The following is a 26,974-nucleotide window of genomic DNA, read 5'->3' as shown; positions in this document are numbered from 1 at the left end:
CTGCCTGGCTGTGACCTCGTCACAAATCAGGACACCAAGGTGAGCTGCCACCACCATCAAGGTTCAATTTTATTAATTCTTCCTCTGAAGGATCCTTCCTCTTCTCTCAATGTCCCCTGATTCCCAACGATCAGTTGGAAGTGGAGGTGGGGACAGATGTGCAGATAAGAGGGTGTTTGACATGGGGAAGGGATTTTTTGAGGAATTTGAACCCAAACTTCCGGTTCAAACCCAGTTTGAACCAGCACAGAGAGGTTTTAATTTTTTAATTAAAAAAAATTAAAACCTCTGCCCCTGACACAGACCTGGCCTCACCTCAGACCCTTGCAGGTGCTCAGATTCCAGGGAAACCAAGAGGAGCTTGGAGTTCATCCCACAAAGGCTTAAATCCTTTGTGTGTCAAATCATGGAAGGAGTTGATCCTTGTGGCTGCTCCTGCCAATCTCCCACACTCTTCCCCATTCCTGGGTGCTCTCCGTGTTTATTTCCATGGGGAAGAGACACTCAGGATCAGGAACCGAGCGTGGGCAGCGCAGGGCTGGGATACACCAAGGTGTTGAAATCCTGAGAATTTGCCCTTTGGCTTCCTCTCTTCCAAGCAGGGCAGGGAAACGGTGCCCCAGGGCCATCCCAAATCCCTGGCTATGGATATGACCTGATTTTATGGTGCCTCTGGGACTCCCGTGTTGCCCAAATCCCAGCTGGATCTGGATTAAGTCACAAAAAGGATTACACCTGTAATTTGGAACATTAATGGGGGGGTCTAGCAGTCCTTCGAGCTTCCCTGGGGCTGGAATCACTGCAGAAGAGCTGCCATGGAATCTACACCAATAACACATGGAAAATCCATGCACTGTTCCAAGGGCTATGGAACAGCTGTCCACAATTTTTAATTCTAATTTTTTAATTTTTTAATTTTTAAAATTTTTTTAATTCTAATTTTTAATTAACAGCTGTCCAAGAATTTTTAATTCTTAATGCATTCCTCAGCATTGCTTTGACCTGACCAAGCAGGACCATCCCTGAAAATCTCACATCCAAAACCCCAGACCTTCTCCAGAGAGGCCACTGGAACACCACTGGAGCTGTAAATCCATCACTTTCCAGACTTTTTTCCCGTAAACCTCCTGAAGTTTCCATCTGGCTGAGACACGCAGAGAGCTGGGGCTGTGCTGATCTGGATTGGATCGTCCTCCCACTCACTTCCATTTGTTTTATTCCCTATGTAATTCCATGAGCAACGTGTTCCCAACCGCCAGCCCTGCTGTGAGTCAGCACTCCATAAAAAGAGAATAAACAATAAACATCTTGGAATTGTTTGGGGGTTTTTTTTTAGTGGTAGATGTAGAGGGAATGTTTATCAGATACTGGGAAAAAAAATTCTTCCCTGTGAGGGTGGTGAGGCCCTGGCACAGGTTGTCCACATAAGCTGGAATCCCTGAAAGTGTCCAAAGCCAGGCTGGATGGGGTTTGGAGCAGCTCTGGATAGTGGAAGGTGTCCCCACCCACAGGGGATGGGACAAGATGAGTTTTAGGGTCTTTTCCAACCCAAACCATTCCCTGTTTGTGAGGAATCAGGATGGGACAAGAAGCTTCCAAGGGCACTTCAAGTTTGCAGGCCAGGTTTTCCTTGGAGCTGTGACAGCAAAAGAAGGAAAACCAACTCCAGCCCAACTCTTACTATACCCCTCTCTATCGGCTTCCCTAATACCCCAGGATGGGGATTCCTGGATTTCCGTGGTGAGGAGCAGGATCCCAGTTTTGATTTTCCAGCTGGGATCAATCCTGGAGCATTGGGAAGGGCTTGTTCCCACTGTGCCCATCTGGATTTCTCTCCTGTAATTCCATAGAATATCCTAAGGTGGAAATGAATCTCAAAGATCATCCAAGCCTGCTCCAGGAAAATCAAGACTAATCCTACACAGAACAACAGGGGGAAATCTGGGCAGAGGCTTTTCCGTGAATGTTAATTCCTGTTTTGAAGACAACTCACAGAATTATGGAATGGTTTTTGTTGGATCTTTGAAGATCATCTCAATCCAAACCCCTGCCATGAGCAGGGACACCTTCCACTATTCCAGGTTACTCGGATCATTATCCAGCCTGAACACTTCCAGGGATGGAACAGCCACAGCTTCTCTGGGAAACCTGTGCCAGGGCCTCACCCGATCCAATCATTCCCTTCTCTCCCATTCCACATTTCCCCTCCTCAAGACCTCCAAGCCAGAATTTCCCTGTCCCTGTGTCCTTGGATCAGAGGCACAGATCCTTCATCCTGTGCTGAATTATGGCTTGGCACTGCAATTTGTACAAATCTACAGCTGCTCCATACAAAGCTAAACAAAAGCAGAGCTAATTAGCCAGAACCACTTGGTCAATTAGGAAAATTGCTCTTCCCACTCAGCCAAGATTAAAAAAAAAAAAAAAAAAAAAAAAAAAAAAAAAGCTGCAGGCAGGTCAATACAAACTCAGTCTGAGCAAATCTAAGAAGCCTCAATCCAGAGGTTTTACAAACCCAGAGTTGGTGGTCGTATAGTAAAATCATGGAATGTTTTGTGTTGGGAGGGGTTTATGTCCCTGCATAAAAAATCCCTTTGCTGCTGCTCCTGAAAATGTGAAGTCTGAATTTCAGCAGTGCCTGAGTTGTTCTGTCTGGAAGTTAATCCCTCTAATTCCCCGGGACAGGAACACCTTCCACTATCCCAGCTTGCTCCAAGCCCCATCCAACCTGGCCTTGGACACTTCCAGGGATCCAGGGACAGCCACAGCTTCTCTGGGAATTCCAGTCCAGGGCCTCACCACTCTCACAGCCAAGAATTCCATCCCAATATCCCATCTGTCCCTGCCCTCTGGCAGTGGGAAGCCATTCCCTGTGTCCTGTCCCTCTGTCCCTTGTCCCAAGTCCCTCTCCAGCTCCCCTGAAGCCCCCTCAGGCTTTGGAAGGGGCTCTGAGGTTTCCCTGGATCCTTCCCTTCTCCAGGCTGAGCATTCCCAGGTCTCCCGGCCTGGCTCCAGAGCAGAGGGGCTCCAGCCCTTGGAGCAGCTCCGTGGCCTCCTCTGGATCATTCCAGCATCTCCACATCCTCCTGATCCCGGATATGGACACAGCACTGCAGGGGGATCTCACCTGAGAGGGGCAGAGGAGTATCCATAGAAAATACCAAATTAAAGGGATAACAAAACCTTATCTTGGACTCCAAGAGGAAGACCTGGATTGAAAAATTCTCTGTTCTATTTCTGGAATTCTATCTCCTGCTTTTGTCATTTTTGTGGTGTTACTTTGTTTTTTCCAGCACACAGGAGGGCCCTGTGAGGATGACCCAGCACAGCCCCTTGGAGGAGCTCTGTCAAATGTGAGAACATAGAGGGAAATCAAACAAATAAATAAAAAAGAAATGTAACTCTTTTTTTATCACAAAAGGGATTTTGCAGCCTCAGTACAGCCAGGTTTTTGCTGAAAGGGCCACACTCCAAAGCCTGCTCAAGGGGCAGGAGGAAAAATGGAATGAAATTATGGCTGTAGCCATCCAGTAGAGGGTCCCACAGACAAAGGAAGAGAAACTGAATTAAAAAAAAAAAAAAGAAGAAGAAAAAAAAAGAAGAAAAATAAAGAAGAAAAAAAAAGAAGAAAAAAAAAGAAGAAAAAAAAAAGAAGGAAAAAAAGGAAAAAAAGGAAAAAAAGGAAAAAAAAGAAAAACAAAAAGGAAAAAAAAGGAAAAAAGGAAAAAAGGAAAAAAAAGGAAAAAAAAGGAAAAAAAAAGGAAAAAAAAGGAAAAAAAAGAAAAAAAGGAAAAAAAGGAAAAAAAAAGGGAAAAAAAGGGGAAAAAAGGGGAAAAAGGAAAAAAAAGAAAAAAAAGGAAAAAAAAAGGAAAAAAAAAGGAAAAAAGGAAAAAAAGAAAAAAAAGAAGAAAAAAAAAGAAGGAAAAAAAGAAAAAAAAAGAAAAAAAGAAGAAAAAAAGAAGAAAAAAAGAAAAAAAAAAGAAGAAAATAAAGAAGGAAAAAAAAGAAGAAAAAAAAGAAGGAAAAAAGGAAGGAAAAAAGGAAGGAAAAAAAATAAGGAAAAAAAAAAAAAAGAAGAAGAAGAAAAAAAAGATTGTGCTGAGTTCCTGGGCTTGGAAGAGCAGCCAGACCTTCTGGATCAAGTTTGTCTCCCCTTTAACTCCCAGCCCCAGCAGCAGCAGAATTTGGGTTTGAGGACATTTGAGTTCATTCCGTGCCTGTTTTTATCGGGAATCCATTATTGGATCCAGGGATGCACAGGAGAGGGGTGGAGGTGGAGATTTAAGCTCCCTCCAACTGAAGGTGCTGCTTCCTGCACCAGGAATGAAATGTGGGAAAGTCAAATCTGTTTCTGCCTGGGGGACAGCCCAGATTGGAACAGGAGCCCCAATTAAAGCTGGTTGAGTTAATTGCCACACCAGCCTCCTCCAGTCTGGCAAATCCAGCCTTCGGAAGCAGAAAATCCCAACAAAACCTTGAGAAAGAGATGGAAGAGATTCCACAGAATGAGCTCATTCAACCCAAGTGACCCTGGGAAGGGATTGGAGCCTTCCTTGTTGTCCCATCCTGCCAGGAAAATTTTCTGCCCTGCTTCCCAGAGGAGGGGCAGCCTGGATGCCACCCACCCACCTGGAAACACGACATTTTTGTGAGAATTAATCAGCTGTCTGCCTCCTGCAACACAGGAAAACTCTGGGAGTCCCTACAGTCTGGAGAGACATCACATCACTTGGAAGAGGTGTTTTTTTTCCCCTAGGACAGGGGGAATGGCTTCCTGCTCACTCAGGGCAGGGCTAGATGGGATTTTGGAAAAGAATTCTTCCCTCTGAAGGTAGCGAGACCCTGGAATGGAATTCCCAAAGAAGCTGTGGCTGCCCCATCCCTGGAAGTGTTGAAGTCCAGGTTGGATGGGGCTTGGAGCAAGCCCCTTCATGGCAGTGGGATGGAATTCCATGAAGGTCCTTTCCAACACAAACCAATCCATGATTCCATGATCCCTCTTCCTTCCAGGCTCACAGCAGCAGAAGAAATTTAGGAGCCTCCCTGCAGCTGGGAGAGCCTTTATCCCAAGGCTTATTCCTGAGCCAAACCAATCAAATCATATTTGCAGCTTAATCCGAACTTGGATTAAGAATATTAACAAAGTAATTTATTGGGATTTCTCCTGCCCCAGCCTGCAGTGGCTCAGGAATAAAGTCTGGAGAAGCCAATCTCAGAGCTTGGGACAAACTCAGCTGGGCTTTTCCTGATTCTTTATTTTGAGTAACAGAGGTGTCCACTGGCCAAAAACAGGGATAGGAAGAGCCAGGCTGGATGTTATCCACTCATTCCTGGGGGGAGGCCCAGGATGTGCAGCCATCCTCACCCCACAGCCAGAGTCAGCTCTCCTTCAGCGGGTACAAACCTGAGATCCTGGAGTTTCATCCTTCCTTGGAAGCCTTTCCCCTGCCCCTCATTAACCACTCCTTCCGTTCATCCCAGCCATCCGATTTCTCCCAGGTTACTTTCCTTGGCATCAGCACTTCCAAACACGTGGCCTGGGATAATGACCCTGGAATTGAGGCTGATTTTCCATCCATCTGAGCCTGGCTGAGTGTGAAGGGACAGAAATCCAGGGAGCTCTTTCAGCACATCCATTATTTATGCCAAGCCACCACCACGCTCTTGTCTCCCGCTAAAAAAGGCTGGAAAAGGAAACGGGCTCCACTCACTGAATTCAGAGACAGCCCCTGAATCGCAGCAGCCACAGCCTCAAACATCCTTCCCCCTTCCTGTCAAGTGACAAAACATTCCCTTGAAAGTTTCTGTTCTGTGTATCCCAGTTTTGTTTTTTTTCCTCCTCATTTTTGCAACCTCACGGGGAGAAGGGCAGGGAGAAAAAACCCTCTGGAAATCCTTGAGTCCTTTTTCTTCCTCAAAACCCCACAGGGGTTCCCCACCTTTTACTTTTGCAGGTGGGTGGTTTTCCCTTCATCCCATCGCTCCAGGGACTGGATGCAAGGGAGAGGCAGCGGCAGAGCAGCAAATGCTCCATCACCTCCCCTTCCCCCTCAGCACCAATTAAGATAAATCAGCCAAAATTCCATCTCTCCTTTAGTCTGAAGGCCCCGTCATTAAGCAGATGAGAGAGCAGCCAGGCAGAGCTGATGAGTTCCCTTCCCCAAAGTGGCTGAGTCACCGTTCCTGGAGGGATGTAAGACATGGAAATGTGGCACTGGGGGACATGTCTGCTGGGGAACACAGCAATTAACGGCTGCACTTCAACTTAAAGGGTTTTTCCAACCTAAATTCCCTGATTTAGATCATCTGATGGGCCAGGGAAGGGGAGGAGCCCTGCCAACCTGAAATTTGGAATGTGGCTCTGGAAAACAGGAGGCTGATGAGTTTTTTTTTCATCCACGAGGACCAACAAACTGTTGGACACGGAGCAAGATCCTGACTCATCCCTCTGAGGGAGATGTGGGAAGGTTTGTGATGTGCACATCTCTGGCCAGTGGATTTATGTTCCCGAATCTCCAGGATGCTGATACAGAAGCAGCAAGCAGGGATGGATGGACCCCACTGGGGCTTCCAGCTGCTCAAAGAGCTTCAGTGGGAAGAGGAATTGCTTAGAGAGCCCCCAGCCATCCTCGGACTGGGGGCACCAGAGCTGAAGCACTGAATCCAACTCTGGGATCATCAGCACAAGGACGTGGAGCTGCTGGAGTGAGGCCAGAGGAGGCCATGGAGCTGCTCCAGGGGCTCTCCTGGGCTGGGAGAGCTGGGAATGTCCAGCCTGGAGAAGAGAAGGGTCCAGGGAAACCTCAGAGCTCCTTCCAGTGCCTAAAGGGGCTCCAGGAGAGTTGGAGAAGGATTTTGGACAAGGGATGGAGGGACAGGACACAGGGAATGGCTTCCCACTGCTGGAGGGCAGGGCTAGATGGGATATTGGGAAGGAATTCTTGACTGTGAGGATGGTGAGGCCCTGGAACAGAATTCCCAGAAAAGCTGTGGCTTCCCCTGGATCCCTGGAAGTGTCCAGGTTGGATGTGACTTGGAGCAACCTGGGATAATGGAAAATGTCCCTGCTCATGGCAGAGGGTTGAATTCCAAAATCTTTAAGGTCTCTTCCAACCCAAACTATTCCATGATTCTTTGATTTTAAGTTCTAAGTCCCAGAGTCTGGGGCTAAGTGATCCATGGAAGAGGACAGGGCGAGGGAACACAGAGTTGCTGCCTTTACAGGGACAATTATGGAGCTGATTCCCAAGGATAATTCGGTTCTGGCTCTGCACAAAGGACAAGCAGCTGCTTCCAAGATGCATCAAGGGAAAAAACAGATAAAGGGAAGGAAAAGCTTTGCCAGGGCAGTGATCCATTTCCAAAACTGACCCTGAGAGATGGTGGAGCAGTCTCCATCCATGGAAATACTGGAATTAGGTATGAGAAAACCCCGAACAACCCAGCCACAGCTGAGCATCCTCTGAGGAGAAGAAACTCGAAGCCCTCCAGAGATCCTCCCAGCCCTGGAGTTCTGGGAAGAGTCGGGGCAAGGGCAGCAGACACCAGAAGAAGACAAGAAGAACTTCTCACCCCCTCCTCCCACCCCTAAATTTACCTTTTCTAACAGCTCCTCTATCAGCACTGCTCAGGGCCATCATCATAGGACATGCCCAGGCTGCAGGAAGGGTACAAACTTCCCAGCCCTCACATGGGGGTTTTTGGGAATTTTCTCATTTGTTTGGGTTTGTTTTTCGGGGTTTTGTGTTTGGGTTGGTTTTTCGGGGGTTTGTGTTTGGGTTGGTTTTTCGGGGGTTTGTGTTTGGGTTGGTTTTTCGGGGGTTTGTGTTTGGGTTGGTTTTTCGGGGGTTTGTGTTTGGGTTGGTTTTTCGGGGGTTTGTGTTTGGGTTGGTTTTTCGGGGGTTTGTGTTTGGGTTGGTTTTTCGGGGGTTTGTGTTTGGGTTGGTTTTTCGGGGGTTTGTGTTTGGGGGGTTTTTTGGGGGGTTTTTTGGGGGGTTTTGTGTTTGGGGTTTTTTTTTTTGGGATTTTGTGTTTGGGGGGTTTTTTGGGGTGGTTTTTTTTTGGTTTATTAAAGCTCCATTATGTACCTAGAACAGCCCTAAGCTGCAGTACGAGCCTGAGCAGTCACCTTTGTCCCTGGTAGATTTTGGGAGAGGTCTCCTCCCACCCACAGTGAAAGAAAAGCCTTTTAATGAAAATCAAATTGGGCAACTCAGAAGTCACAGGGGAAGGTGTCATTCCTGGTTTTGTCACAAACCACAGCTTCCCTTTTTTAAATAAAAAAGAGGAATTCATCACAATGGAAAAATGCTAAACTTCTGACTTTGAACTTCACCAAATGCTCTAATGATCTTGGCTTACCAAAAGGCATCAAACAGGTTTTCCTCTGCCTACACCACAGAAAGTTGGAAAAGACCTTTAGGATCATCAAGCCCAACCACCATGTTCACCACTAAACCATATCCTCAAAAATGCCACTTCCAGAGGGGGTTTTTTTTGAGCACTTCCAGGGATGGAGACTTAAAAAAAATTGGAAAAACGGAGCTGAAACCAGACCTGGAAGGGTCAAAGTGAGGAGGGGTCACCTGAGCACAGCAGCATTGCTTGGAGCCACCAAATAACCCCAAAATATTGGTGTGGGAGAGGGACCCTCCTCTCTGGGGTAGGAGCGTGATCCTGTTCCACAGGGGTCTGAGCAGTAGGAAAAGCTCTGGGGCAATGAGGCCATGGGAATATTGGAATGGAATATGGAATATTCTATGGAATATTGCCAGAAACACTTAGAGGACTCCAAGAAAAACTGGGTGAGGATGGACAGGGCCATTTGGGACAGCAACCACTCAGCCTTTCTGGAATTACCCCTTTATTTTATAGAATTCCAGAATGGTTTGGGGATTGAAAGCAACCTTGAAGCTCCTGCCATGGGCAGGGACACCTTCCACAACCCCAGGCTGCTCCACGCCTCATCCAACCTGGCTTTGGACACTTCCAGGGAGGAAATATCCAGAACCACACATTGAAGGAGTTGCAAAAGGGCTCCAGTCATGGATACTGAGGGAAAAAATCATTCCCAAATGCATTCCAAGACCTCCATTTCCAACCAAAACAGCAACAATTTCAACACAAGAATGGAAATAATGAGTGGAATGAGTGGAAATAAACACAGGAGAAGCACCAGGAGCTTTGGAATACGGAGCCCCGGACATCAGCCCTGAGGTGCCAGAAGGTTTTGCTGCCAATGCAACAGTTTGCCCACACCTGGGGATTCACTGGGATGGGGGAATTGTGGCAGGAATGTGCTGATGCTGCCTTTTTTTTGGGATGTGGAAAGCAGCCAGTTAAGCACCAAACACAACCAGTTGATGCTGTTTATCCCTGCCTGCTCCATTCCCAGCTGGAGTGGGAAGGATGATGCCAAAGGTGTCATCCCAGCACAGGGGCAGATCCAGGAATATCGGTCCTGCTCCCCACCACACATCCCACAGAGCCTGGCCCAGCATTATTCTATTTCCTAGGAAATTCCCCATTTCCTAAACTTCTGTCTGGACAATTCAGTTCCTGCTCTGGATACAGGAGCTGAGCCAGAGCCAAGCAAAGAAAATAAGGAAATAAACATGGATGAAAGTGAGATGTCCTCTCGAAGACCAAAATTTAACCACGAGGGTGCTTAAAGTACACTTTGTTCATGGCCAAGGTTAACTTTAACCCCCTGCAATGTCAAACTGCTTTTAAATCCAACATCTTCCCTTCTCCTGACATGACACGAATTCCCTTTTGTTTTTTTTTTCCATTTAGTATCCCTGCAATTGCACAACTTTCTCCTCTCCTGGATGTGAAAGGGCACAAAGTCCTCCAAAATGTAAAACCCTGAGATTTTTCCTTTCCTCTCAGTGCATCCCCAACCCAATCCTGGAGTTTATACTGCAGTTCCCTGTTTTCCTGCTGTCATCACCTCGTGTTTCCCCATCCACCCCATCCAGTCTGGGAAGGGCAGCACAGCTCCACCACCCCAAGGAGACAGGATTAGACCTGATCTTGTTGATCAGCACAATTAAGGCTCTTATTTAATCTCCTTCCAAGACTACAGAGGGAGAAAGAAAAAAAAAAAATCCCAAGTTCTTGGCAACTCTGAAGAGGAATTAGGAGTTCTCAAAGTCCCAAATCCCAAACAGCAATACCTGTTTTCAATTGGAAATCCGGGTGTTTGCTTTTCCATACAAAAAAAAAGGCACCAAACTCAGAGAACCCTCAGCCCCAAGCAGCAGCAAGTTAAAGAAAAAAAAAAAGCTTCTCAACAGCACCAAATGAGCAGGATTTGGGATTTAACACGGAAGGCACCAGCTCAGAATTCAAAGTCCTCGCCAGCCATGTCGATGGCCCAGGCAAACTTCTCCCTCTGGGTCTTGTTGTAGATCCTCTCGATGGGAATCCCGAATTTCTTGCACCTGTGCAGACCACAAGACACAAGTGGGGACCAGTTACCCAGCAGGGTCCTCTCCACTGCATCCCTGGAAGTCTCCACGGCCAGGCTGGATGGGGCCTGGAGCAACCTGGAATAGTGGGAGGGGTCTCTACCCATTGAACACCACAAATTTTAGGGTCCTTTCCAACCCAAACCATTCTGTGATTTCACACCCCAGGCTCACCAAGCCACACTAATCCTGGGATCCAGGTAATTCAGCTTGGATGTGCCCAGAGCTATTTGCTTGTTCTCCTCCTTGTCCGTGGCCTGCACGTTCAGCTTGGCCAATTGCTCCTCCAGCCTCTTCAACAGCTTCGTCTTCTTCTCCACGTTGCTGAGGGCAGGGAAAGAACAACACAGGATGTCCCAAAAGCCCAGAAAATCTCTGGAATGGCTGAGTCAAAGGTGCCATTCAGCACCAACCTACTTCTCAAGGGTTTGGATCTGGTGAGATGCTTTTTAAATATTAAAAATTAACAATAAAATGTGTCTTTTCCACCACCAAAGGTGGGTGAACAAAACCCAGCATCCTGGAATGGGTTGCCCAAAGAAGCTGTGGCTGCCCCATCCCTGGAAGTGTCCAAGGCCAGGTTTGGACAGAGCTTGGAGCAGCCTGGGAGAGTGGGAGGTGTCCCTGAAGGGAACCATCCACAAGATCTTAACCACCTTCCCAACTTTCATGGGACAAGAAGGACCCAATCCCAACCATGGGCATTTCTGCTCTGATGCAGTGTTGGGACACATCAGCCCCATCCCACAGGCCCTCTGGATCCCTCTCCAAGAGAGGATTCCAAGGAAAAGCCACTCACAGTTCTGCTTTGGCATCTTTGGTTTCTTTAAACTCATCTTCAGCTTTTTTCACTTCTTCCTGGGCTTCCTCCACTTGTTTCTTCTTGGCATCAATCTGTGAAGGTGAAAAAGTCAGACAACATTTCCTCCCTCCCTCAAGGTTTCAGCTTCCTCCCTTCTTTTCCTTCACCCACCATTCCTCAATTTCTTACCAACCCTACTTCCCAATTTGTCCCTGCAGCATTTTCTGGGCTCAAGCATTTTTTAGCATCTTCTAAAATATCATCCCAGATGCCACAAACACTTGGAGCTCCTAAATCTGTTAATCTTCTGCACCTGCCTGAGGCTGAGGGACTTGTGACAGCACCAGAGCCCTCAGAAAAGTCCCAGCCCATCAGCAGGGTATGAGCAAAGCCTGAGGGCAATTAAAAGTGGTAATTTAAGGTATTTTCAAGCTGCTCCTCCTGCAAAAAAAGACAGGAAAACCAATTTCCCTGATCTTGATCCAACTGGGCCAGAGCTGCCATCACAAAAGGCCCCCAAGCTTGGTTCGAAGACAGAGAGTGATGAAAAATGCCCCAAACTCATCAAAACTCACCCAAATTCTGTACTTCAGAGACAGAGAGTGATGAAAAATGCCCCAAACTCATCAAAACTCACCCAAATTCTGCACCAAGTGAGCTTCCTCCAGCATTTGAGGCCACCACATCCCTCTCCACCCCCTGGCTCGCAATCCTCTATTCCCAGGACATTCCCTGATGTTTTCGACCAAGGTGATCCCTTCAGACATCACCCCAACCCCAAAAATAAAATTCAGAGGCCAGATTAGGTCGGGGATCTCTCAGCTGGGTCTGTCTCACCTTTTCCTGGAGGACTTGCATGGACCTGGCAAAGGTCTTTGGTACAGACCTCTGATGATTGCACAGGATGGCCACGGCTCGGTTGGCTCGGTTGTAGGACAGGAGCTTTCCTGCAACGTTGTCTTCGGCTGGAAAGAAATGAAAACATCACTCTGACTCCATTCCCAGAGCTGGGAAAAGCAGGGAATGCAGCAGGAGGAAAGGCAAACAAGTTGTTGTCGCATTCTCTCTCTCCAGGGAGAGCAATAATGGTTGTGGGAATTGGGGAAGGACAATTGAGCATCACAATCTGATGCTGTGACTCATCCCTCACCTACCCAAGGAGGCAGAAATAGCGCAACCAACCAGCAACACAAGGAAAAGAGGGAAAAATATTCCCATCCTGGCCATCACTTAGTCAGAGTATCCCAGAGTTCACCATTTCTCACCAATTTATCCCCGACTTGCTGCTCACCCCACTACGTGGAGCACCACCTTTCCCAGGTAGTTTTAGGGATCCCAAGGCAATGGATGGACATTCCTGAGCCCACCACATCCACTGGAACTCACGGTTGGTGAGGGCCTTGAGCTGCTCCTGCAGGGTGATGGAAGCGTTGTAGGTCCTGAAGACTTTGGCCGTCAATCCGTCCATGAGGTGCTGGAGGTGTTTGTTCAGGAAGGTTGTCTGGAGGAGGGAAAACAGGGAAAAGTGTGGGGAAACTCGCAGCAGGAGCTCTGCTGACAGGAAAAGGAGGAATGGCTCCATACCGGCAAAGGGATTGATGGGATATTGGGAAGGAATTCTTCCCTGGGAGGGTGGTGAGGTCCTGGCATGGAATTCCTACAGAAGCTGTGGCTGCTCCATCCCTGGAATTGTTCAAGGACAGGTTGGACAGAGCTTGGAGCAACCTAGGATAGTGCAAGGTGTCCCTGCCCATGGCAAAGATTTAGAACTTGACAGTCTTTGGGGTCCCTTCCAACCCAAACCATTCCATGATTCCACAAAGGAATAGAACAAGCAGAAGCCAGGACAAATCTCTTTTTAGGCCATTTTCTGCCTAAGCAACCAAAATCAGGCAGTAACAAAAAATTAAGTCCTGCAGCTTGGAGAGCTGCTTGTGGGGTCAGGTCATCATCTACCCCAAAACTACCCCAAAACTACCCCCAAAACTACCCCCAAAACTACCCCCAAAACTACCCCCAAAACTACCCCCAAAACTACCCCCAAAACTACCCCCAAAACTACCCCCAAAACTACCCCCAAAACTACCCCCAAAACTACCCCCAAAACTACCCCCAAAACTACCCCAAATTCCACCTACAAAAACAAAACCAAAAAAACCACAAAAAAACCAACAACAACAACAACAAAAAAAAGAAAAAAAAAGAAAAGAAAAAAAATCTCTAGAAGTCAACAATTCCTGCCTGTCTCCAAGAGGACACACATTGGCACTTGGGGATGTGGTTTCGGAGTGGACCTGGCAGTGCTGGCTTAATGCTTGGATTTGAAGATCTTAAGAGGTCTTTTCCAAACAGTCATTCCTGATGTCACATCCAATATCACATCCCTGTTCTACAGATAACATGGAGCTGCTCATCAATCCCATATCCCATCCTGAGGGAGATGAGGGAGGAGGTTTTTCCAGGAGGGAAGGCAGCACATCCCTCCAGCAACCTCTCCCACTTCTGTGGAGCTCAAATGAGGGGCAAAAGCATCAAAAACCTGAGTTCTGGTGCCTCCAGTAATACCCCAAACTGTGGGCAGACCTTCCCAGGCTAAAAAAAAAGCCCAAGTGAGTGGGTTGGAGCAGGGAAGGAGCAGGAATCCAGCTCCTCAGCATGGATACAGGGAAGCAGAGATGTCCTAGTGCAGAAAGAAGCTGGAAAACCTCACAGGGTGTTCAAACAGTGACAGCGGTGCCTCTGGAGAGCAGAGGGTTAAAACCGGGAGAAGGGATAACTACAAAGGTGGCCAAGGGTGTCATGGTTTGGCTTCTCCTCCTTCAGGGCCACCAGTGGTGTCTGAAAAGCTTTGAGGTGACAAACTCACAGTGAGCTGGTCAAAGAGGTCGTCGGTGGGGTCCTTGTTCTTCATGAAGAGCTGCAGGTTCTTGAACACCTGGAGAGGGGGAAAGGACAATCCTGGTCAGGGCCAAGGAATGAATTGTTCCCAGACATCTCCCTCAAATCTCCCCTCCTCCAGATGGACTCTGATTCACCCTCATGTTGGCACATCCCCACCAACCCTCTCAACTTCAAGGTGTTTCTCCCCCCATCTTTCCCAACTCCACATTCCAGTTTGTCCACAAACACCTTTATTAAAATCTTCATTAAAACCTTCATTAAAATCTTCTTTCCCATGGGCGAAGGAAAATTACTCAATACAAATGGAGACGTTTCAAGTCCTGACACTCATGAGCCAACCGAGGGTGCTCCAGCAAGAGGTGGGACTTCTCCCTCATGGCACACGGGGTAGAACAACCTTGGAAGTTTGATCCCAAAATTTCTCCCTCATGGCACACAGGGTAGAACAACCTTGGAAGTTCTATCCCCAAATTTCCCCCTCACGGCACACGGGGTAGGACAACCTTGGAAGTTCTATCCCAAAATTTCCCCCTCATGGGCTAGAACAACCTTGGAAGTTCAATCCCAAAATTTTCCCCTCATGGGGTAGGAAAACCTTGGAAGTTCTATCCCAAAATTTCTCCCTCATGTCACACGGGGTAGAATATCCTTGGAAGTTCAATCCCAAAATTTCTCCTTCATGGCACACAGGGTAGAACAACCTTGGAAATTCAATCCCAAAATTTCCCCCTCGTGACACATGGGGGACAGCCTTGGAAGTTTGATCCCAAAGTTTCTCTCCCTCATGGTACATGGGGTAGAACAGCCTTGGAAGTTCGATCCCAAAATGCCTCGCATTCTCCAGGGTTAAAGCACATCTCGGCAGCGGGTTTTGGATGGAAATTCGGGAACCACAAACCATCGAGGGAATCCAGATAACCAAGCACTTCCTCCATTCCTGCCGCCACCCACCGGCTTCTCCACGGACACTTTGTTGTAGTAGCGGATGGAGTCTTTCCCGAGGAAGTCAAACTCCACCACGTGCTCCTGCCCGTCCAGCTGGGCGTGCAGCTGGATGTGCTCCACGCGCAGCGAGCAGCACCCGACCGTGTCCGCCGTCTCCCCTTCCTCCTTCTCATTCCCAGCTCGCAGGGCCAGCTGGAAGGAAATCGGGAATCGTCCATCCCATGTCGTTCCACCCCAATTCCCTTTTCCCAGGTTGTTTGAAGTGGGACTAGAGGAGATAAGATCATCTCCATCTGTGGATTTGTAGAATGGTTTGGATTAAGATCAGTTGGTTCCACCCCACACAATGGGCAGGGACACCTTCCACTAGGGACAATTCTCATCTTCCACACCTCTGGAAATTTTCAAATCCAGGCTGGATGGGGCTTGGAGCCACCTGGTCAAGTAGAAGGTGCCCATGCCCACATCAGGGGGTTGGAATGAGATGATCTTGGAGGTCCCATCCAACCAAACCATTCCAGGATGGGAATAATCATCATAATCATCCCCAGATTCCTCACATGGAGCCACCCTGGGTGGCAGGACCAGCAAACACCAAAAACCACACAGCGAGGTGGATCAGGGAAGTGAATTCCCGACTTCCACGTGGATGAGGGATCCAGGGTGAGGCTGTGGATAACCTTATCAATGAAGTAGAGAGCCACTGCTCTTTGCTGCTTCTTTATCTCCTTGGATTTCCAGTCCTTTCTGTACTGAGCCCGGATCGTGTGGACGACATCCTTTAGGCGCCGAGCTACCTCGTATTTCTGCCAGTCCTTCTCCCCCTGGAATGGGAAACCAGGGTATTTTCCATTCCATGCCCTGTTTTTATTCCACCCCTACCTGCTCTAGAAACACCTCCAGCATCCAAATCCTGCTCAAACTCCACTGCTTTCTTGGGGGAAATCCATGAAGGGAATGAACTGGAAAAGAAACAGCTCATCCAGGGTTTCTGTGCCATCTGCTGGCTGTGCTGGATCTGGATCCTGGCTCAGTCAGGGTGTCCTCCACCAGCCAGAGCTTGGCAAGGACCAAGTGGCCAAAGTGGCTCCTTGGACACCAGTGTGGACTGACACAGCACTTGCTCAGTTGTGTCCACCTGGGCTGCATTCCCACTTTCCTTGAGCCCTTGGAATGAGTCTTAAACCCCCTTTCTCCTCCCACAGACTCCAATCCCATCTCTGCCTAATATAAATCAACCCAACTCTGGTCCCTGTGGACTTTCTTAGTCCCTGTGGATCCTTTCAGCCTCCATCTGACTTCCTACAGCCTTCCCTGGACACACATGAGCAACGTGGCACCAGGATGACTCTGCCAGGAGCATCCCATTCCTTTGAACAATTTTCCGCTCTTCCTTCCCCTCTCACCCCTTCATTTTGTTTATCCACGTTTAAGAGAAGGGCCAGAAAAAAAAGAAAGATTTTGTTGACGTTCCACATTCCTGCCTCCCCCAGATTTTTTTCACCTGACCAAGGGCACCATTCCAACCTTCAGCTTGGAGCTGGGATTCAGCATGATGTACTTCAAGGTGTTCTGGATGTTCTCTGTCCACGAGGCCAGCCAGGTGACCGTGTTGTCACAGCGCACCTCCTTCCACTTGTGACCCTCTGGGGGCTCGGGAATCTTGGAATCCCTGTGGGAAGAGCAGGATTAGAGCCCTGGGACCTTTTCAGTGAGCCAAGGATGGTCACCACACCGAGGAAAGATGGAATCCACCTATAATTACTCCACAACATGGAATCATTGGAGTTGGAAAAGCCCTCCAAGATCGAGTCCAGCACTGCCAGGACCACCAAACCATGTCCCCAAGTGCCACATCTACACAGCTTTCACATCCCGGCAGGGCTGGTGACTCCACCGCTGCCCTGGGCAGCCCCTTCCAGTGCTTGACAACCCTTTCCATGGAGAAGTTTTCCTTAATATCCAACCTAAACCTCCTCTGGCACAACTTCAGGCCATTTCCTCTTCTCCTATCTAACTTTTTTTTTTCCTGGGAGAAGAAACCAAGCCCTGTGTGGCTCCACCCTCCTGTCAGGGAGTTGTAGAAGGTCCCCCCCCTCAAGCCTTTTTTTCCTCCAGCTCCCTCAGCCGTTCCTGACCCTTCCCACAATTGGGTGTTTATCCTTTGGATGCTGGGAACAGCAGGAAAACTTGCTGGACTGGTGGGGAATGTTTTGAATCAAGGTCTTCAAATGGGTGGCTTCAGAGTCAGTCCAGCTCACACAACTCAGAGGGAAAAACACTCCCGGGATATGGAAAACAGGGATTTCAGAAGATGGAAAAAATCCAGCTCTGGGCAGAGGGAGTTCCCCAATCCCAAGGGAAGCCCCAGGAGCTCAGCACTTCCAAGGACAACCCACCTGCTGCAGTTGATGGTGACATCCTCTGGCATGATCCTCTTCTTCAGCATCCCCATCTTGGGGTGCTCCCCACGGCCACGGAAGAGCCCCGGAGGTTCCGTTTTGAAGTTGCCAATCTTCTCCCGGTGCCCATCCAGGATGCAGTATCCGTATTCCTCCTGGATCTTATCCGCCTCCTCCTTCAGCTTCTGAAACCAGGACACCACAATAAAAAAAATAAAATTTCAAAGAAAATCAAAGAAAATCAAAGAAAATCAAAGAAAATCAAAGAAAATCAAAGAAAATCAAAGAAAATCAAAGAAAATCAAAGAAAATCAAAGAAAATCAAAGAAAATCAAAGAAAATCAAAGAAAATCAAAGAAAATCAAAGAAAATCAAAGAAAATCAAAGAAAATCAAAGAAATCAAAGAAAAATCAAAGAAAATCAAATAAAAAAATTAAAAAAATAAAATAAAAAATAAAAATAAAAATAAAAATAAAAAATAAAAATAAAAAATAAAAATAAATCAGGATTGTTTGGATTGGAAAGGATCTTCAACATCCCAACCAAGGAGTCTAAGTGCTGTCATTCCCTTGGCAAAATCCACAATCCTCTGGACAGGGAAGGACTCCAAACCATGATCCAGGGATGACTGGCACCCTGCAGAGCCATGGGATGTGCAGGATCCACTGATAAAATTCAGGAAGAGGGGGGCAATGGCCATGGAGACAGGGCTGGATTAAAGAAGTCCAAGCTCAGGGCACAACACCAGAAAAGACAACAACGAAGGGCCAAAATTCCCAAAACCGGACCCAAAACGTGTCAAAGGAACCATTCCTCACCTGCTTCTCCTCCTTGGGAAGTGCTTTCCGGGCCTCATTTTTGTCCACAAAATATTTGTGGATCTCCCTGAAGTCACATTTGTCCAGGTCCTTGATTATCTCTTGCTCCTCTGAGGTCATTTCCTGGGAAAGGGATGAGAGGGGCTGGGAAAAGCCAGGAGGCAAAACCAATTCCACACATGGAGCTGCTGCTTGTGCCTGTCCTTGGAAAAGGGAATAGAGACCCACATTCCAGTTCCCTGAAAAAACAGGGCCAGTTCTGGGGTGGAAGAACCTAATATGGAAAAAAGACCCCAAACACAACGGCAGGAACAGCACCAAAAATATTTGGAAGGTGTAGAAATTCCCTAGAAAGTGTTTGGGGTTGTTTTGGGATGAGATATCATTCCTTCATTCCTTTCATGTCCCAAACTGTTTTTGGGGCTGCTTGCAAGATCCTACACCTTAAAACTCAGAGGGAGCACGGGAAGCAAATCCCAGCCCAAACCCACAAAAAATCATGGAAATAAACCAGAATTTAGAACCTCATAATTATAAATAAGGAATAAATCCCCCCATTCCCTGGGGCTGAACGGGTTTGATGGATTTCAAGGAGCCCTCCCAGGGAAGGTACCTTCCTCCAGTCGTGGAAGAAGTTGTTCTGGAAGATCTCCTTGGTGGTGTACTCATGATCCAACATTTTGGCATAAAACGTGGCAATTTCCTCTGTGGCCAGGCTCAGCTTCAGGGGTTTTCCTGGGAAAAGAGAGGCAGGGACACCTTCCACTAGACCGGGTTGCTCCAAGCCCTGTCCAGCCTGGAGCACTTCCAGGGATGCGGCAGCCACAGCTTCTCTGGGCAGAATCTTGGATTATTTCTTAGATTTTCTACAGATCTTGAATCATTCCTTGGAGGCAAAGCCACCATCCCCTCCCTGAGCTCTTTGGCCTGAGAAACACAACAAAACCAAAGGAAAATCTTGGCTCATCTTAGGAATTACTTGGAAATAACTTTTGTTTCTTCAGGAAAAAATCCTCTGTAGAGGTCCAGGGAATGGTTGATTCCTGCTTGAACCACTGTTTTTCGGGATTTCTGGACTGAAGGGAATGAAGCCTTGAAGCAGCCCCATGACAACCCCAGCTCATCCATGGGCCCTTCCTACTTGGGGTTGTTGCCTGTCCACAAACCCTTTTCCATCCAAGAACGGTGACACTTTTTAGGAAAAACAAAAAAAAAAGATCAAAGATCCCAAAGTCCAAAGCCACCAGCCCAGATCCTCAACACCTCACAGATCACAGAGAAGGTCCAAACCCTGTCAAGGCTCCTCCTCATGGAGCCCAAATCCCTGACAGCTCCATGGATGTCCCAGCAGTGTCCTCTTTTCCCAAAGTGGCCTTTTCCCTGCTGAAAAAAAAGCATGGGAAGCCCCAGGGAACTGAGGAACACCGAGGGAATGTGATCCCTTTCCACCTCCAGCATCCCTTGGCTGATCCCTAATGTCTTTATTTCTCCCTCCCTTTGATCCATCAGAAATGAGTTCAGGGATGAACTGAGAGGAGGGAATGGCAGGAAAACCCAGAGGGAATGGCAGGAAAACACGGAGACAAATTTGGCTGTTGGATCTGTCCTGCCAGTGACACCCTGAGCTGCTCTGAGGTCACTGGAGGTGGCCCTGGGGACGTGAGGAGCTTGGAGGAGCCCAGCCAAATCCTTGGATGTGTCAGTCACTGAGGCCACGGAGCAGTAAAATCCCATTTTTCCAGCTTGTGGGAAAACATGGATGAGCTGACAAAGGTCAGTTACAAAACCCAGCTTAATAAAAAAAATAAAAGGAAGAAAAGGAGGGAGGAAGAAAAGGAGGGAGGAAGAAAAGGAGGGAGGAAGAAAAGGAGGGAGGAAGAAAAGGAGGGAGGAAGAAAAGGAGGGAGGAAGAAAAGGAGGGAGGAAGAAAAGGAGGGAGGAAGAAAAGGAGGGAGGGAGAAGAAAAGGAGGGAGGAAGAAAAGGAGGGAGGAAGAAAAGGAGGGAGGAAGAAAAGGAGGGAGGAAGAAAAGGAGGGAGGAAGAAAAGGAGGGAGGAAGAAAAGGAGGGAGGAAGAAAAGGAGGGAGGAAGAAAAGGAGGGAGGAAGAAAAGGAGGGAGGAAGAAAAGGAGGGAGGAAGAAAAGGAGGGAGGAAGAAAAGGAGGGAGGAAGAAAAGGAGGGAGGAAGAAAAGGAGGGAGGAAGAAAAGGAGGGAGGAAGAAAAGGAGGGAGGAAGAAAAGGAGGGAGGAAGAAAAGGAGGGAGGAAGAAAAGGAGGGAGGAAGAAAAGGAGGGAGGAAGAAAAGGAGGGAGGAAGAAAAGGAGGGAGGAAGAAAAGGAGGGAGGAAGAAAAGGAGGGAGGAAGAAAAGGAGGGAGGAAGAAAAGGAGGGAGGAAGAAAAGGAGGGAGGAAGAAAAGGAGGGAGGAAGAAAAGGAGGGAGGAAGAAAAGGAGGGAGGAAGAAAAGGAGGGAGGAAGAAAAGGAGGGAGGAAGAAAAGGAGGGAGGAAGAAAAGGAGGGAGGAAGAAAAGGAGGGAGGAAGAAAAGGAGGGAGGAAGAAAAGGAGGGAGGAAGAAAAGGAGGGAGGAAGAAAAGGAGGGAGGAAGAAAAGGAGGGAGGAAGAAAAGGAGGGAGGAAGAAAAGGAGGGAGGAAGAAAAGGAGGGAGGAAGAAAAGGAGGGAGGAAGAAAAGGAGGGAGGAAGAAAAGGAGGGAGGAAGAAAAGGAGGGAGGAAGAAAAGGAGGGAGGAAGAAAAGGAGGAGGAAGAAAAGGAGGGAGGAAGAAAAGGAGGGAGGAAGAAAAGGAGGGAGGAAGAAAAGGAGGGAGGAAGAAAAGGAGGGAGGAAGAAAAGGAGGGAGGAAGAAAAGGAGGGAGGAAGAAAAGGAGGAGGAAGAAAAGGAGGGAGGAAGAAAAGGAGGGAGGAAGAAAAGGAGGGAGGAAGAAAAGGAGGGAGGAAGAAAAGGAGGGAGGAAGAAAAGGAGGGAGGAAGAAAAGGAGGGAGGAAGAAAAGGAGGGAGGAAGAAAAGGAGGGAGGAAGAAAAGGAGGGAGGAAGAAAAGGAGGGAGGAAGAAAAGGAGGAAGAAAAGGAAAAAAGGAAAAAAAAAAGAAAAAAGAAACAAGAAAAAAGAAAAAAAAAAAGAAAGAAAAAAAAAGGAAAAAAAAAGAAAGAAAAAAACCCCAGCCAATAGGATCAGCTCCCAAAAAAACCCGTAATTCCAACCACGTGTGAGATCTTCCAGCTTCAACCCACGGCTTTTCCAACGGGATATTCTTCTTCCCTAAGGAGAGGACACCACCCCAAGCCCCAGGTCCCCCCTCGCAGCTGTACCATCGTAATAAAACCGCACGCCCTCGGGCAGGGGCTCATAGAGGGGCACGAAGTAGGGCCCTCGGTGCTCCAGCTGCATCCATTTGACTCCATCTTCCTTCTTCTCCTCTTCCCACCTGGAACAGACACACGGGAGATCCATGAGGATATCCCAGATCCGGCATTCTGGAACCTCCTCCCAAGGTCACACCGGGAAAACGCTCGGAGCAGTGAGAGCTGGCACAAACTCCAGGTGAAATCCCGTTTTCTCTGCTGCTGCCTCAGTTTCCCTGTTCTTTAAAACAGGGAAAGCTGGAATGGAATCCAGGAAATTGAGGCGTGGTGACACGGAGGAACTCAGGAGGAGAGTGAAGAGATCCCTCATTCCAACCCCTTTCCATAGGCAGGGATGCCTTCCACTAATCCAGGTTGCTCCAAACCCCATCCAATCCAAGGAATGCTTCCAGGGATGGGGCAGCCAGGGCTTCTCTGGGAAACCCGTGCCTCATAAATTCTGATAACTCTGATTTTAATGCAAATAAGATCTTAAGGAATCTTCCACCCTGCAGGAGCAAATGGGATTTTAAAGCCACTACAAGTTTTAACTGTGAGGGTTTCAAAAACGGCAACAAAAACTCAGAAAAAATTGAATATAAAAAGTTAAAAAAAAAAAATCAAAAAATCCAACCAGAAAAGCAGGAACAGGACTCTGAAAACAGGGGTTAAAACCACAGGTTAGGGTCAGAGGTAGAGCTCTGGTGACAGCAGGGGACAGGCAGGGATCTGTGTCCCACAGCTCAGCACCAGCCAGGCTGGCACTGACCCCTTAATCCCAGCATTCCCAGAAAAAGAAAAAAAAAAAAAAATCCAAGGGTTTCTGGGAAAACACAGCAAGATTCCACACAGAGAAGTCAAAATTCCTGTCAAAATTCCTGTCAAAATTCCTGTCAAAATTCCTGTCAAAATTCCTGTCAAAATTCCTGTCAAAATTCCTGTCAAAATTCCTGTTTCTCGTTCAGTGGTGCCCCAGAAGTTGTGATTTTTTTTTTTTCACCTCCCCGTGGGAAGCAGAGGGGAATAAATCCATGGTATCCACAGGTGCCTTTTGCCATAAAAAGCAGAGGAAAAGAAATAGTCAAGAAAAAACAACAAACTCAAAGAATTTGGGCTGAAAGCATCGGAGAGAGGCAGCACCAGGATCATTTCGTGATCATCTCTCTTCCCAGAATTTTGGGATTGCAAATCCCTGCAGAGCATCCCCCAGACTCACCTTCCACAGCCCCCTGAGCCCATCCAGAGGCCAAGGAGGGAACACATGGGAATTTCCTCATGAGAAATGGAGTTGTGGATGCGTTTTTGGGATTGAATTCCAACATACCGGCCTCTCTCCCTCATGCTGGGATCCAGCCATTCCAAACAAGGCATTGATTAGGAAAAAAAATGTACAAAATCCCATTTTTCACATCACCCTGGATCCTCCAAGGGCCACCTCAAAGCTCCAGGTACCCATGGATATCCCTGATCTGGGATAAGGGTTCCTCCCAGATCAGGGTTTGCCACAGGCTCCCAAAAAAAAAAATCCTCCCCCCCCAAAAAAAAAAATCCTCCCAAAAAAAAAACCACCTCCCAAAAAAAAACCACCTCCCAACCAAAAAAAAACACCTCCCAACAAAAAAAAAACACCTCCCAACAAAAAAAAATCCACCTCCCAAAAAAAAAAAAAACCTTCCCAAAAAAAAAAAAAAAAAAAAAAAAAAAACCTTCCCAAAAAAAAAAAAAAAAAAAAAAAAAAAACCTTCCCAAAAATGCTCCCGTTCTGTCCCAGATCCTGGGCAGATCTGGGTGAGAGTGACACCAAGTGGTTAAAGTCGCACTCCCAAAAAGATAACTCTGCATCCAGCAGGCACATTCCGCATCCTTTCCTGTAAAACTCCTGCCTGGATCATCCCAAATCCGCTGGAGAAGGAAGTGGGAAAGGAATTCTGCCCCTCTACAGCTCCCTGATAGAGGTGCTGTTGTCTTATTATTATTATTACTAATATTATTATTATTTCCTTCCAATAATTATTAGCTTCTCCCTTCCCAGGATAGGCAGCAGTAAAATTATTAAAGGAGAAATAAACATTACAAATAGCTTTAAAAATAAAAATAACGATGATACAAATCCTGCTGTGCATTCAGGACCTTCCCTTATCTCTCACTCGTTTCCAAGAGTGGTGAGTTCAAGGCTCAAGGAAATACAGGAAAATAGCCAAAACCCAGGAATTTTCACTGTTTTGCCCCACAAAATAAAATTAAAATCACAGCCCCAGGATTAGACCTGCCAAAGGCATCTGGAATTTACCATTTCCATTTGTTTTTCGCCTCTTTTTCTTCTTCCTTCTGTTTTTTAGTCTTTTTGTTGCGCTTTTCTTCCTTTTTCTTTTCTTCTCCTTCCTTAGATTTCCCTTCCCCAGTTTTCCCTGGAGTTTCCTCCTCTTCACTCTTTTTTTCCATCTCTTTGGTTTCCACCTCTGGCTCTTCCTTGTTTTTCCACTTCTCTTTCTCTGGAACATCTCCCTTCCTTTCCTCCTCCTCCTTCTTCACCTCCTGCCCCATCCCTGCACTCCCAGTCTCTCCCAATCCTTCCTCCTCTTCCTCACCCACCTCTTCCTCCTCTTTTATTCCTTTTCCATCTTCACTTCCCTCTCCCACCCTCTCCTCCTCTTCACCTCTCACTCCTTCCTCTCCCTCTTTGTCTTTCTCCATCTCTTGCTCCTCTTGCAGCAAGTTTTCCTTCATTTTCCTCTTTCCTACCTTTCTAACCCCTTTCCCTTTCTTGGATTCCTTCGCTTTCCCCTTTTCCCGCTTTTTTTCCCCATCCTCCCATCCCTGGCTGCTGCTGCTTCTCTGTATTTTGGCTCTTCCCTGTTCCCCTTCCCAGTTCCTGCCCTCATCTCCCTCCTCCTCCTCAACGCCATCCATCAAATCCTCAAATTTATCCTTCCTCCCTCTTTTTCTCTTCAATCCCTTTCCCTGCTTATTCTCCTCCTGTTTATTCCCTCTTTTTTTCTTCAAACCTTTTCCCTGCTTATTTTCTTCCTGTTTTTTCCCTCTTTTTCCCCTCAATCCCTTTCCCTGCTTATTTTCCTCCTGTTTCTTCCCTCTTTTCCCCTTCAACCTCTTCCCCTCCTTATTTTCCTCCTGTTTCTTCCCTCTTTTCCTCTTCAATCCCTTTTCCTGCTTATTTTCCTCTTGTTTCTTCCCTCTTTTTCTTTTTGGGGCTCGGGAATCCTCTTCCTGCTGTGGGATGGGGGGATCCAGCACCTTCTCCTCCCTCTCCCTCACAGCTGTGAGCCCCACATCCCTCTCCAGAGGATCTCCAGAGGGGGATGCAGCAACACTTTCACCTGGGACCTGTGGGATGCAGGAATAAGGGAAGGGATGTTGGGAAAGGAGAGAGGTTATCCCAAATCCCGAGCGAACGGAGGAGATGCAGGATTAGGTCCAAGGTGGGACACTCTCCCCAGTTTTCCTACCCCAATTCCATTCTGGGTCTCCAAGGGCTGCTCTCCCACTGCAGGTCCTGTTCTCTGGGATTCATCCTGGGACCTACAATGACATCACAGCCGATTCTCACCACCAGAATTCCCCTCTCCCATCCCAAATTAGGGAATTCCTCCCTCATCTCCCTCAAGCCACGGCAGCACCACGGATGGAGATACCCCAAGGCAGCAGGGAATGACCCCAAGCCGGATTTTGTGGGATGAGGAAGCTCAAAGGAGCAGAACCACAAAGCCTCCAGACGAAACAGGGCAGCTCCTAAGGAAATATTCCCAGAGGAACCTCAGGAGGAAAGGTTTGGCAGCACCAACAGCCCAAAGGAAGGGCTGGGGTCAATCATGGACACCCTGGAAAAGGAGACGGATGGGACACAGCTCAGGGACTGTGGGGATGATTCCAATGGGGAATGGGCAGGAGCCTCATCCAAGACAAGGAGTGTCCAGATCCATGATCTCCACCATCCATATGGGTGAGGAATCCAGGAGCGTTTCCCTGCTCAGCAGAGAGCTCCGGAGAATCTTTGGGAATTCTGTGGGATTTGCAACCATTACAAAGAACCAATTTGCCCCTATAATCTCTCCCAAGGCTCCTTCAAGCCAGGCAGGGAGTTGTGTGAGTCTTCAAGTCGTTCATATTCCAGAAAAAAAACAAGCAAAAGAAGAATGAGGAAACAGCAGCACAGCTTAAACCAAGCTTATGTCTCCTAGGCTGAGCCTACAACTCCAAGGGGTGGATTTTGGTGGGGAGTTAGGAGAAAATTCCCCACTGAAAGGTTGGTCAAGCACTGGAAGAGGCTGTCCAGGTGGGATCAGCACCCCTGGAAGTGTTCCAAAAACCTGTGGATGTGGCGCTTCGGGACATGGTCCAGTGGTGACCTTGGATATTTTATCCAATCTTAAGAATTCCACGAGTTTAATGTTGAGGTGATGGTGTCCCTTTCCCACAGAGAAACCTGGGGCTTTTCCTTCTGAGTCATCATCACCTCCCAAATCCTCTGGCCCATCCTAGCTAAGCCTGGAGCTAAGCTCAAGCCATGGATCAGATCCATTCCCTGCTTTTCCCAGCTCCTGGATCCTCCAGCAGGACCCCTTTGGAAGCACAGCCAGTTGCCCTGATCCTTCCCAAAAAAGAGCTGGAAGTCAAATTTCCTCCTCCCAAGCAGAATGATGATCAAATTTCCTGGACTTCCAAATAAAAGAGAGCTGCAATTCTTGCTTTTAGCCAAAATTTCTGCAGCAGAAGGTGTGAATTCTGGCCCCTTTCTATAAATTAATCTAGGTAGATAATTAACTGCCAGACTGTGGGACACCAAAACAAGGAAAGGCCTTCGAGCTGGCTTGGGATGGAAACAAATTCCAAACCCCCCCCCCGCCCCCTCAAAAAACAAAACAAACCAACAAACAAACAAAAAAACCCCACAACCCCCAAGAAAACCCCCAAAAAAAACCCAAGCCCCCCCCAAAAAAAACCCGCTCAAAAAAAACCCTCAAAAAACCCCCCAAAAAAACCCCAAAAAAACACCCCCGAAAACCCCCCCAAAAATACACCCCCAAAAACCCCCCCCCAAAAAAAACCTCCCCCAAAACCCCCCCACAAAAAACCTCCCCCAAAAAAAACCCCCCCAAAAAAACCCCCCCCAAAAAAACCCCCCCAAAAAAAACCCCCCAAAAAAAACCCCTCCCAAAAAAAACCCCCCCAAAATAAACCCCCCCAAAAATATACCCCCCCAAAAATAAACCCCCCAAAACCCCCCCCAAAAAAAACCAAAAAAAAAACCCCAAAAAAAAA

At 47.6% G+C, this 26,974-nt stretch overlaps 1 protein-coding gene across 2 annotated transcripts; it reads right to left on the bottom strand.

The window, feature by feature from the left end:
* Positions 1-9,939: 9,939 nt before the first annotated feature.
* On the bottom strand, positions 9,940-25,589 carry TOP1MT (DNA topoisomerase I mitochondrial). Of its 2 annotated transcripts, none has more exons than XM_063404128.1 (13): positions 23,988-25,589; positions 21,665-21,780; positions 18,955-19,076; positions 18,342-18,464; positions 17,520-17,707; positions 16,648-16,792; positions 15,801-15,944; positions 15,127-15,312; positions 14,141-14,209; positions 12,661-12,775; positions 12,112-12,239; positions 11,272-11,366; positions 9,940-10,796 (listed from the first exon to the last, which is right to left on the bottom strand). In XM_063404128.1, the coding sequence occupies exons 1-13, from the start codon at positions 24,605-24,607 to the stop codon at positions 10,643-10,645; spliced, it is 2,205 nt and encodes a 734-aa protein (XP_063260198.1). In that variant the 5' UTR covers positions 24,608-25,589; the 3' UTR covers positions 9,940-10,642. The 2 variants fall into 2 exon arrangements, with proteins under 2 accessions (XP_063260198.1, XP_063260284.1); XM_063404214.1 differs by lacking the exon at positions 23,988-25,589 and having other exon boundaries at positions 9,940-10,445; positions 10,647-10,796; positions 21,665-23,216.
* Positions 25,590-26,974: the final 1,385 nt, after the last annotated feature.

The sequence above is a fragment of the Prinia subflava genome, chromosome 1, assembly GCF_021018805.1.
Source record: "Prinia subflava isolate CZ2003 ecotype Zambia chromosome 1, Cam_Psub_1.2, whole genome shotgun sequence".
In the NCBI taxonomy this organism is placed as follows: domain Eukaryota; kingdom Metazoa; phylum Chordata; class Aves; order Passeriformes; family Cisticolidae; genus Prinia; species Prinia subflava.
The sequence above is the reverse complement of the archived record's forward strand: the minus strand, read 5'-3'. Positions and strand labels throughout refer to the sequence as shown.

Bases quoted from the DNA above. Each gene is read 5' to 3' on its own strand.
- TOP1MT (XM_063404128.1), bottom strand. From the start codon at position 24,607: ATGGATGGCGTTGAGGAGGAGGAGGGAGATGAGGGCAGGAACTGGGAA. The intron at 19,077-21,664 runs GTACAGCTGCGA...CTCTTTTCCCAG, and splicing joins CGTGCGGTTTTATTACGATG to GAAAACCCCTGAAGCTGAGC. The intron at 12,776-14,140 runs GTGAGTTTGTCA...TCCCTCCTCCAG, and splicing joins ACCTCTTTGACCAGCTCACT to ACAACCTTCCTGAACAAACA.